Source organism: Glycine soja, chromosome 5, assembly GCF_004193775.1.
Source record: "Glycine soja cultivar W05 chromosome 5, ASM419377v2, whole genome shotgun sequence".
NCBI classification, from domain to species: Eukaryota; Viridiplantae; Streptophyta; class Magnoliopsida; order Fabales; family Fabaceae; genus Glycine; species Glycine soja.
The window spans coordinates 34974624-34987603 of NC_041006.1; the positions used below are offsets into that span (position 1 = coordinate 34974624).

General features: G+C 29.0%; 1 protein-coding gene across 1 annotated transcript; it reads left to right on the plus strand.

Moving 5' to 3' along the window:
* The first annotated feature begins 7612 nt into the window (after positions 1-7612).
* Positions 7613-10933, plus strand: LOC114412738 (codeine O-demethylase-like). Its single transcript, XM_028376754.1, has 4 exons — positions 7613-7932; positions 8113-8357; positions 8792-9116; positions 10491-10933. Exons 1-4 carry the CDS (start codon positions 7678-7680, stop codon positions 10755-10757), a joined length of 1092 nt encoding a protein of 363 aa, XP_028232555.1. The 5' UTR covers positions 7613-7677; the 3' UTR covers positions 10758-10933.
* The last annotated feature ends 2047 nt before the right edge of the window (positions 10934-12980 follow it).

The window sequence follows — 12980 nt, forward strand, 5'->3', positions numbered from 1 at the left end:
AAAATTAATTAATAATTTTTATTTTTAAACACATTTAATTTAAATCAATTCAAAAGGATAAAAGGTTCACATCCACTTAGTGAAAACATAATAGAATTTATTTTTTTAATAAAAGGTAAGAATATCCCGACTCAAAACAAGGTCGTTCACTCTAAATAAATAATAGAAAGAAACTAAAGTAGAAAAGTATAACGCAATTATATCATTCAATCAATCATAACATGTGAAAATCATAATATGCGAAGTAAAATCCTATGCCCCAATGTCACACTTATCAGAGCATATCCCTATCACAGACTAAGTCTCTCCATCTCTAGCATGTGATTCATCATATGAAGCCTCACCTGAAACAAAGTGGCAATCAGCCCAAACACAAACACACACCGGGAGTGAGTTATCACATTCGTATATAATAAAACATTAGAGCATGCGAAACATTTAATACTTAAAGCTGAATGTATATAAATAACATTACTACACAAAATCGCACACATTATTCACACCCATTCAAGTTTATACCCTCCATAAAATAACATCAACCACAATTGTTAACTCAATGAAATTCAAACACAAGCGTTATGCAACAATTATACTAAGACTCAAGCCTATATGCAATGTGGTACCATGTCAGTGAAAAACAACACTGGGGCGCTTAGGAGTACATGACAAAACACACCACACAATGGGTATACTCGGTCACTCTCACTAAGTAACATCATAAGGTGATCAGTCAGGGTTACTCTGTTTTGCGAGAATGCCCCAACCACATGGGATCAACATGGGCTTAAAGGAGCACTCAAACCGAGTATCTTTACCCACAAGGCCTAGATTCCGAAGAATCCGTTTGGGCCTCACCTTCCTGATTCAGGTCCAACCCCTAAAATATTTTCTTTTTTGCACGCAGACACTGTTTATGAGTTATATAATACACACGACCTCACACTTATATTTCAAACATATTTAACACATTGCGCTATAGTTTAACCCTTCAGGATCCTAACTAGGAATCCTACAATTTCCTTTAACACTGCGCATAAAAGTTCTCTCAAGGTAAACACTGGTCGGGTTACTATATAACTCATAACTCACATGACAAGTAATATCACTACAAATATCAATCACACACTCATTCACAACCATATTTCATGTCCAGAGTTTAACATTTCACACTTTAACTAATTCCAAAATATACTCAACAATTAAATAACAATATATCATAACAATAATAACATACAATATTTAACTTCAAGGCTTATAAACAAATAACTATAAAATACACGTAAAATATATATATATATATTAACGTAAACGTAAACGTACATATTATATATATATATATATAACATATAAAAAGTATTAAATATATATTAATATAAAATAATCACAATAATATCAAATATATCATTAAGTAAATACAAATTATATATAACAATAAAATATATACTCTTATTGATTTCTATGAACAACATGTATACCTATATTCTAAATATATTTCAACTAAGTTATCAACATCAAGAAAATGCCTAATTACAATGTGAATACAACGTTAGTTAATTTCTTTAAATGATTTTAGCCAATTCAATTATCCAACAATCCCTACGCATATGAATTTCATGACAATCCCTACACATATGAATTTCATGACGAGAAATCACCCACATGAAATAAAATATAAAGTTTGTAAAAAAAAACAGTATCAATATATATACACGTATACACTGCGGTGTCAAAAAAAATAAAAAGAACAAGATTGAAAGGCCAACATATCTGGTATAAACAAAATCACCACCACACAATTTTTATGCTAATTATAAAGAATTCTAATTTCTAAGGTACGCACCTAACACAAGAACACATCAATTCTACAGTAAACTCACAACAGAACACCAATTGGTTCATCAAACACACTCAATCCGTGATTAAACATGAAAACATAATTAAATTCATAAACACCCCAAAATAACCCAAAAATTGATCCTCTAGGGATCCCTACACATATTCATTCTAATCCCCAAGCGTGAGTAACTCATCCCTTACCTCGATGTAGTCGCTTAAATATTCTCTGTTAGCAATGGTGGCGTCTCTGGTGCTCTCTAGAGCTCCTCCTCTGGTTGCTCTGTTAGGGTTCTTGTGCGTCAGAAAAGAAGAAAGGAACAGAATGTGTTTTCCAAAAAGCTGCTCTAGGTTAACATTTGGCTTATATAGTGGGAATTTATGACCTAATAATTTTTATTTTATTTTTATTTATTTATTAATTTATTATTTTCTTATTTACTTATTAAAGTTACGGCGGTTACAAAAGGAACCATTACCCTTTTATTTATTGGTTGTGCTCCTCACAAGCCTCAAATAGGGCTTTCGTTGCTACTAACAACTAAGGATCACAAGCAATAATCAAACCCCAAACATTTAGTTGATGCACCTCAAGCCTAAGCCAACCTTCATTGACTCCCAATTTTTAAAAATGAGCAAAAATATACCAGACTACAATACAACACATCTCTAGAGAGAGCTAAAAAACATCAATTAACACAATATAATCACACATCAATTGTATATCCTTGTTATGGTAAACAACACCTCAAATTGCTAGCATGGTGCATTTCATTTTTTTCTCATGTAACACACCACCATGATCTAATAAATAAACCATTCGTAAAATTTCACACTTAAAAGTGGTACTATCACAAGTTAGCAACAAATTCATTTCGATGTATCTAAACTAACTCAAATTCATTTCCATTGGTGCTATGGCTTAAGGACCAATTAAGTGGGGCTCTTTTTCTCACTCAATCGACAATAATAAGATCGAAGCATCTGCCTACCCCATTGAAAAAGGATCTCACTCCCACTTTGCATTTTGAAACTCTCATATTTAGATGCTTAGCTTAACTTGGCCTTTTGAATTTTGACCTAGATTTTCTCATTCCTGTGCATAGTCATCAACAGTGGCACACAGAAATAGGCACTCATTGATACAGGAATTAATTAAGCAAGTTCAGTTCTGTACATTTACATTTTTTAAGTTTTGAATCAATTTTTATATGAGTTGATTTTCAACTTTCAAAAGCTTTCTAAGGTTAAAATTAGTTATCGATAAAATTTTCCTCCTAAGGTTTTGAAATAGCACTATCAAAATTTAGAAAATTTCTTTTAAAAATTCTCCATCAATAAAATTATCAGGAGTAATCATAACAACAATAAAATCTTATATTGTGTGAATTACACAATATCAATATCATTCAATTTTAATTTATTTTCCTATAAGATATAATCTTACAAGTCATTTCTTATTTTTACCCATTAGACTAATCTTTGGTTATATTTTGTACATTTACATGAATCAATAGAAAGAGAACTATTCCTTTATAAATTTACATAACAAAACATGTCTTTATGCAATACCAAACGATGCAGATAAACATGCAGTAGACAATGTCCATTCAATTTGATGTCAGCTACTTCACCACATTACAATCTCTTCTTGAACACAACACTATCCAATAAATTTCCATTTCATTAGGTTTTAAAAGAAACATCACTATATCAACACATTCATTTCTTTGCATCTAAACTACCTCACTTGCAACATGTAACAAAGTAATAACCAACCTAATTATCAACTAAAATTTTAGACGCAAGCTTCTAAAAAATAGTCTGCAACTGCAATTTTGGCCGCAAAGTCAAGAATCACACATAAAAAACAAAAGAAAAGAGTGGCCTGCACAAAAACTCTATTTTCGTTGAATAATACATACCTGAATTTTGATTTCCCACCATTCATCACTAACTACAATGGTTTTCTTCTCCCCATCCCAGCCAAGACCTGTGTCCTTCCCAATAAGCTTAGCCCATAATTGTCATTCTTTTTTCAAAGAATTCCACCTATTTCTGAATTGTTTATATTCATATCTCAAATTTGTTGTCTTATTGAACTTTTTTGCAATATTTGCCCAACCAAGCTTAGTGAAGTGATTGTGAGGTTTGTTTTCAGCATTCACCTCTTCTATGCACACTTTCAACATAATCTCAATATTTTTATCACACCATTATGCTTTCTTTCTTTTCACAGAAACTTGATTGAGAAACATTTCACAAGCTTAATGAAACAAACAAAAGCATAACCCTAATCCATAACAATTCAAAATTTAATGAGAAGAAAAAGAAATTAATGAAGACTTAGTTAACCTATGATGCTAACAAAGGAAGAAGAAGAGATGACGAAGGATGATCGAAAAGGATGACGAAGGAGATCGGAAGCACCAGAGAGAAATTCGCACAACACGTTATAAGGAACAAGAGAGATAAATTTTTAGGGTTTAGAAAATGAGGAAGACATGCTTTGTCATTTTGAAATTTTTTGAGAACATAATTGTTTAAGCATTATTTAGGGAGTAGATTCCCAAAAAAAAATTTGAGAAATTGGAAATCTGAGCTTCAAAACAAGATCTCATGACAGTTTTTACTTTTGTAAAAACTAAAAAGAAATTAATAACCAAATACTCTTAAAAAATAAAAAAAAATCTTTTTTCTAATAGATAAGATAATAAAAGATCTTTTGGACAAGCTAAAATAACATGAATAAAAGTTGTTAGAAAATAATAATAATAATGTAATATAACCCACCATTTTAATGATGAGTAAATAGGCTGACCCATCATAATCATTCATTTTTTATTTTTTCTTACATAAAAATTGTTATGAATTGTATATATAGAGTCGGTGTTCCAACCTTGGACCCATACCTTTTGTACATTCAAATTCGAAATACGTAACAATTTGTTATAACGTGCAAAACACATAGAGTATTTTTTTTTATTACATCTAACTTTGTTTATAGGTTTTCCAAATTTAAAATAAATAAGTATACTGAACATAAATAATTACCTTTTCATAAATTGACACCGAGTATTATTAAAATTTTCATATTTAGTTTCTCATTAAATTATGACCATTTAAGGTACTAATCAATTTTTTTCATTTATCGTTAAGTTCAATAACAAATACCACTAAAGATGACGAATCAATCAAATTTTTTGATAAAAATTAGTTATCAATAAAATTAATGAATATTTCATATTAACATGATGATAAAAAAAAAACACTAGTAAACATTTTTTTTTATAAGTACTTATGCATAGATACCGTTCTATTTTTTTTTCTTGTGGTATTATAACATATTCTCCTTTTCATTAAAATATTTATTTTAAATAAATAATAAGTAATTAATGAAGATGTATGATTGAGAATAGCAATCTGATCTTGGGGATCATCAGTGGCCACTAGTGACTCACTTTGTGGGGTACAATTGTCTCGTGAGAATTTTGGTGAACACCGCATGTTGAGAGGTGCCAGCCAGTTATATCATACATATGAAAAAATAATATTGTTAATAAGTGCTCTTATGATATTATTTAAGAAATTAAAAGAAAAAATATTAAATATAAAAATTATAAGAAAGTGCTAAATTATAATTAACTTAATTTTTCGTCTTCTAATAAAAAAACTCTATTTTAAGTTTCTTAAAAAATGTCTTTAGGAAGAAAGCCTACAATTTAATTTGGGGACAATCACGTTTTGTAGATGTACATGGGTATCCACTAAGGCTACATTGCAACTGGTGTGTATGCAGAGTGGGGAACTAGAACAGCAATCCATTGATGAAAAGCATCAGCTTCAATTTGCTTCATGCATCCAGCTTTCAAATCTTTGGTGCTAGCAATGAGGTGGAACTAAAGAAGATTTTTTATTCTTCCCTTTCTTAACTGATATTTTCAAACTTTAAAATCGTTTTTTGTATAAACCACGAATATTTTTCATTATTAATTCTCTGTTCTTAAGATCATTATTATAAGTGTCAAATTTTACTAGTTGTTGGTCCATAACTTGGACATCGGTTCTTTAATTTTACTATAGCTAATTAGTTATCATGGCTTACCAAGGCCATTTTGTACGTAAAAGTTACTGATGTTCCCAATGCCCTTCATTTCATGCATGATTGTTGGAACGGCGACCGTAAATATTTATGTTAACTCGGTATTTTAACGTTACCGAACTTTTACCTGACTGTAAATTTTGGTAATATATATATGTTAACATTTAGCATAAAAAAGTATCATTATTAATGTACAAAAACAAAAAGACAAATAAATATTTTTTGTCATTTTCTTTTTTCATCTGGTTTAATTTTTCTCTTTATTTCATGCCTTACAATACCACTCTTCGTTAACTATGCTTAAGCAAACCTTGTTTAATTAATTGCATTTTGAAAATTGAAAGCAGTAATTTTTGAAAATAAAAACCAATCAGTCCCCGAAAAAATTTGTTTTCACGTTTTAATTAATTTGGAGCTTTCCAAAAGACGTACAAAACTTTCATAAAATCAGTTGCTTTTCACTTTCAGTTATTATATAGATACTTTTATTGAACAAAGCATGTCCAATTATTATTCACAAATCTTGTAAATACATATTCATTTTTTTTTCCTATCTCCTTTATACTTCATTTGCTTTTATATATCTCTCTTTTGCAGTCCATACAATCACTTTCTCTTCTATATTTTCCTCTTCTTTTTTCATTTTTGTTCCTCCATTCTTAATTTTCACCTCAATACACTCTAAAATGGTATTTCACCTTTGTTTTAATGGTATTTCACCTACCTCTTTAATTTGTGCTTTATTGCTGAAAATTAATGGTTATTAATTGCTATAAATTGTGCAATGAGCTAGCTAAGGGAAAACTAATCCATCTTTATCCTATATATAAATTGTATAATAACTGCGCATGCTCTCTTCGGGGACACTTCAAGAATTTTCTGCTTTTGTTGATTGAGTCTGAATGCAAGCCGTGTTTGTACCGAAGCAATTTATTTATCTAGTCAAGGAAATACTAGAAGGAAATTTTTAGAAACTCCAAAGAAATTTAAAAACAAAAGAGTTTTCAGCTACATAACAAGCCGACTTGTTGAAAAGTAAATATATATCATCCTTTTTCACGAAGTATATCTATGAATAATTAATTCATACACACATCCATGTCCAATGTAATTGAATTCTCATAGGACTTAATTTCCTGAAACATAACATCTATAAGTGCAACTCCAAATTTAATTTAATTGATCGCTGCCAAGCACGTGTTGTCAATTTAACCACTTGCAAACGCATCATTAAAAGACATTTGATCAACCGATAAATCATTAATTGGAGTGATACTAAATCTATTTCATTAAAGTAAAGTTTTAGATTTAAATATAATTAAAAAATATTCCACTGTTAAATTCTGCAATAGAAAATAATTATTAATGAAATTAATAAATACTTTAAATCAATATTATAGATAAATAAATAAATAAAGGACAGTTCATCCTTCAATTAAATTTGATCCAAATAATTAATTATGACAAATACATAACCTACGGTGTTGGATATACATGCATTAATTAAATTAGTTGCAGTCATAGCACATATGCACATTTGAAACAAGTTATTCTACTGCGGCAAATAAATAGCTATCATGGCCGTACAAATTAATTATTTAAGTCGTCATAGTCAAATATATCCACATTTTAATAAATATTTTTAACCTCCAAGAACGGGTCAAAACTGAATACGGCATTTTCTTGCTGCATAAATACCAATCACACCGTTCGTTCTCATTGCACCTTAATTTAATTTACCAATGGCTTCATCACAGCAGGTTAGTGTCTTTGGGAGCTCTCGTTCTGTTCTTGGCGTGATGGACATGCCCAAGAAACCAGAAATGGGAATACCAGAAATATATATTCGCCCACAAGAACCTACAATTCGATCAAATGAAACCACTTTGCCAACCATTCCCGTTTTTGACTTCAAAGCCTTGCTACATGAAAATGCTATAGATGATGCTGAACTTGACAAGTTGTTTACAGCATGCAAAGATTGGGGTTTCTTTCAGGTTTGTACCCTAACATATATATTATATACCCTTAATTTCAAATATAGAATTAATGATAACTTTTCCATTTGCATTGATTAATTAATATAATTGCTTAATTAGTCATTGCTGTTAAGTGTTAACTACTGTATAATTTGTGTTTTAGTCTTATATGAGAGCACTACTGTTTTGTTTATGCAGGTGGTGAACCATGGTGTTAGCTCTCAGCTGCTGGAGAAGCTGAAACTTGAGATTGAGAAGTTCTTCAAGCTTCCCATTGAAGAGAAAAAGAAGTACCAAATAAGACCAGGAGATGTTCAAGGCTATGGAACTGTGATAAGATGTAAAGATCAAAAGCTTGACTGGGGGGACAGATTCTACATGGTGATCAACCCTCTTGAAAGAAGAAAGCCACATCTTCTCCCTGAGCTCCCTGCATCATTGAGGTATATACTTTCATTCATTTCTTTCTCTTAATTTCCTTATTTTCTATTAAACCCTCAATAAATAAAGAGAAAAATTATATGCAATTCCTTATGTATTTTTAATGTTGTTTTCTAATTATAATTCAGAGTTTTACTTTGATAATTCACCTACGTAATAAAAATTTACATTCAATATCAATGTAAATTATTAAGATGAAATATGAATTCTGATTGGAGAACAGTATGAAAGTAGCCAAATATGTATGTATATAGGTATATACCTTGATCATGATATATGTATAATAATTTGTATGCTTATGTATGTATAATTAATAATTATAAGATTTACATTAAATATCAATTCTGATTGGAAAACCAAAACCAAAAGTAATCAGATATGTATGTATGTATGTATATATACACCTTATGAGATACGTATATATTAATTTGTGAAGGGATACCTTGGAGTCATACTTCAGAGAATTGAGGAAACTAGGTATGGAACTTCTGGGGTTATTGGGAAGAGCCATAAGCATGGAGATTAAGGAAGTGATGGAGATTTTTGATGATGGCATGCAGTCAGTGAGAATGACATACTATCCACCATGTCCAAAGCCAGAGCTTGTTGTAGGGCTCACCCCGCACTCTGATGCCTCGGGCATAACCATCCTTCACCAGGTCAATGGTGTGGAGGGTCTTGAGATAAAGAAAGGTGGGGTTTGGATTCCTGTGACCTTTCTTCCTGATGCTTTTGTAGTTAACGTTGGGGACATCATGGAGGTGTGTCATGTTTTTCTCTCCTTTTTCATTCAATTTTTTTAATACTAATTCAGCACGTGGTCTATTGAACTTAGTCCTAGGATATATATATATATATATATATATATATATATATATATATATATATATATATATATATATATCATAAGTCTAGTTTTCTGCATCTAACATAAATTATGTCCAATAAATCCGGTTAATATGCAAACTTTTTAATTGCTTTAAATGGATAAAGCAAAATTCAACATCGTCACGTCATGATCATGGATGATGCAAATGAGTGAAAACAGCTTATATTTTTTGAATTTATTTTGTAATTTAAAATGAGTTTAAATTTTTTATTTAGTTTAAGTTTTTTCTTTTTCAAAACTAATAATTTTTTTCTTAACTTAAAGTTTGTTTTTAATAAAATCTTTAAAATAGATTGATAAACTTTAAACAGTTTCTTGAGCTCAAAGAAAGAAATAATGAATATAAACTTAATTATAACTCTATCATATTTAAAATATTTTTAAATAGTCTAAACTGTGATCTTTTTATTTGACTATGTTATCGATCAAAAAGTTTTACCTTAATTTGTTTAATGAAAGTTATTTTTTCTGAGTTTAGATTTATGTGTATTTGAATTAGAAGTGAAATAGAGAGAAAAGAAAAAAAAAGAGAAAAAAACTGATAAAAGTAAAAGAAAAATAAAATAGTAAAAGATGTTTTGTTTGGATAAATAGACATAAAAAATAAAGAAATAAAGAAATTTCTCCCTGCTTCTTTAGAGGTAGATGCAGAAGAGTAAGTGAACCATAAATAAATTGTATAAAAAGCTTTTTATACTAATTTAAAAATTAAATTAACTAAAAAATAAAATTTGTATCATATTATTCTTTTTCTTAACATGAAATTATTTATTATTTTTTACATCACAAAAAATATTTAATTTTTTAAAAAAAGTAAAACAATAAAAATACAATGAACATTTTCCATATTTAGGAGAGAAACTTTTTATATGTGAAACTAAAAAGAAAACTCCTTTTATTTTATTTCTTGTTATTTTTGTTCATCTTTTTTTTATTGTATTTACATTAAGAACAACATGAGACAAGTCATAAACACTAACATTTCTATATCAAGGCGTGAATTTTGACTTTTTTAAAAGTAAAATATTGACGTTTCAAGTAATTCCATAAAATAGTTTATGATAGCATTGATTCCCTCATTTAATTTTTTTACTAGTTATTTGGTACAGTATTCCACAAAACTGAAACAGCATGCATTAACACCTAATTAATGGAAAGGTAGTTGATAATCATGGCTTATTTATAAATGATAGTATCTCACTATATATCTCCTTATCCATAACTTATGCTGTCGGTGATCTTGCAGATTCTTAGTAATGGGGCCTATACCAGCATAGAGCATAGGGCTGCAGTGAACAAAGAGAAGGAGAGAATTTCTATTGCTATGTTCTTCAACCCCAAATTTGAGGCAGAGATTGGGCCAGTGAAGAGTTTTATAAATTCTGAGAACCCACCCTTGTTCAAAAGCATGTTGATGGAAGATTACTTCAAAGACTTTTTCTCACGCAATCTTAATGGGAAGTCACACTTGGAGAAAATGAGGGTTACAAGTTTTGACTTGATAAAAGATTAAAGTTAACTATCTGATGGGTCAGTATCCTTTAATTTTGTCAGCATGTTGTTGTATATAGTTTATCGATCAGAAACTCTAATACTGGACCTTAATTTCTATAGTAAAAGTTGATATGGATATGTACTTATGTAACCGATATTTTACTCACTATATTAAAAAAGATCTTTTATTCTAAATTATGATGGCATGCGAGTATCCATATTTTGTTATCTGAAGTTTGAGTCAAAGAAGAGCATGTTTGGATAAATTATTTTTAGGTAATTCTAAGAAAAGAAAATAAGAAAAATATTATAAATTAAAATAAATTTTTCATTAATTAATTTGTAAAAGTTTTTTTATATAACTTCTCTAAAAGATGAGAAGAAATTTATAATTTAATTAATAATTAACTAATAAAATTAATGAATAACTCATTTTAGTTTATAAAGAAACTCATTATATATTTTTCTTCTTTTTTCTTTTTTCTAAAAATACTTCTAAAAATTTTTACTCAAACAAATTCTTAAAAAGTAAAAATACTTATAAACTCATTCGTCTGGATAAAAATAAATACAATTGGAAAACTGGAAAAGAGACTATAGAAGGAAGATTGAAATCACTGGCCGCAACTCCAAAAGAACACACTCATTTCAATCTATTTATAAACTTCGTTTTGAACCCATATTATGCAATTAAACATGTTCATGTTCATATATATCATCTATGTAACATGAATACATTTGGTTTTAGTTATCGTAAAATAATGAAACCTATATTATGCTTCAACGAATTATTTAGTGAGATTTGGTCCGTAAGATCTCTTCCATTTTCTCGACACGTAGCATGTTTTCTTTTTACTTTTGATATCAGATTGCAATATCCCCAGCCAGCAAACCTTAGTGGCCAACTCACGTCATTCTATTAATTAATAGCTGAACGTACGCATGTCCAATATGTAGTAGTTCTCATAAAAGATTAAATTACTCTGCCCTTGAAAGTTTTTATATCGTAATGTTTTTTTTAATTAATACATATTATAATTTGAGAGAAAAAGCTATGTACTTAAAAAAAAAAAAAGTTGTATACATTGTGATTTGGGATGGAATGATATTATAAAAGTATTATGAATAAGCCTTTTGTTTCTTTGTACAATTTTGCAAATTCCTTTCGAGTTTCAAATTTTAAAAACTAAATAAAATTCTGGATAAAAACCTCAAGTCCATAACAAGAATGTTCGAAACTTCTTTTACATTTTTTTACAAATTCTCAAAATCAATAACAGTATTTAAAATCAACTGAAAATAACAATTAAGGACAATTATAGAAAACAGAACTGCTAATTAATACACTTTTTTATCAAGCTATTTGTGCAAGAATTTTTCGTACCATCTAGTAACATTTTCCAAAATAAAAGGGGCATTCCTTTGGAAAGAAGGTGACATTTATCTTTAGAGAAATGATAAATGTTACGAAAAGTTTTTTTTTATCTAAAGAAAAAAAATCCTGATTTTCATCAAATCATTATATATACTTTGAATTTTTATTAATTAAAGTTTATCTGAAAAATCTCAGCCTTACATATTATATTTCGTGCAACTCATTTTTTATTTGAACGGGTAGTATAGTTATTTGTGACTCCATTAATTGTCTTATAATACATGTGATAAAAATACATACATATTAAGTTCATTCACCAACCACAAACTTATTGTATTTTTTCAAAAAAAATATTGAACCGGAAAAGCTTAAAATACAATCAGCAAAGCAATGAGCAATGATGACGTACCTCAAGATCACAATAACTCGGCTAACGTCACAGCTGCGTCAATGCATACATATATTAATCAATTGTCATTTATAAATGCTCATGATCCAAATAATACCATCAAGACATATGAATTGCCAGCTACTATATAATATAGTAGTAGTATTTTTTAAATCAGTATATCATCTCACTTGCAAGTAAGATCAAAGACAATTGGAAAAGTTATTTATAGTCAATTGCTATATTATCTTTTTTTTAAAATAATAATAAAAAAGATACAATAAACTCTAGTTTAGTCAATGTATTTAGGAGAAGACTAATAGAAAGTAGAAACCTATTGCACAAGATGGATATGAGGGAAGATAGTCTGATTAAGGTGAGAAGAAATCAGATATAACTTTTAGAGATGCTATCAAAAGGACCTAGATTGCTCTAGATATATATATTGACAATTTGGCTGATATAGCCCAATTAATATC

Bases quoted from the DNA above. Each gene is read 5' to 3' on its own strand.
- LOC114412738 (XM_028376754.1), top strand. From the start codon at position 7,678: ATGGCTTCATCACAGCAGGTTAGTGTCTTTGGGAGCTCTCGTTCTGTT. The intron at 8,358-8,791 runs GTATATACTTTC...TAATTTGTGAAG, and splicing joins GAGCTCCCTGCATCATTGAG to GGATACCTTGGAGTCATACT. The intron at 9,117-10,490 runs GTGTGTCATGTT...GTGATCTTGCAG, and splicing joins ACGTTGGGGACATCATGGAG to ATTCTTAGTAATGGGGCCTA.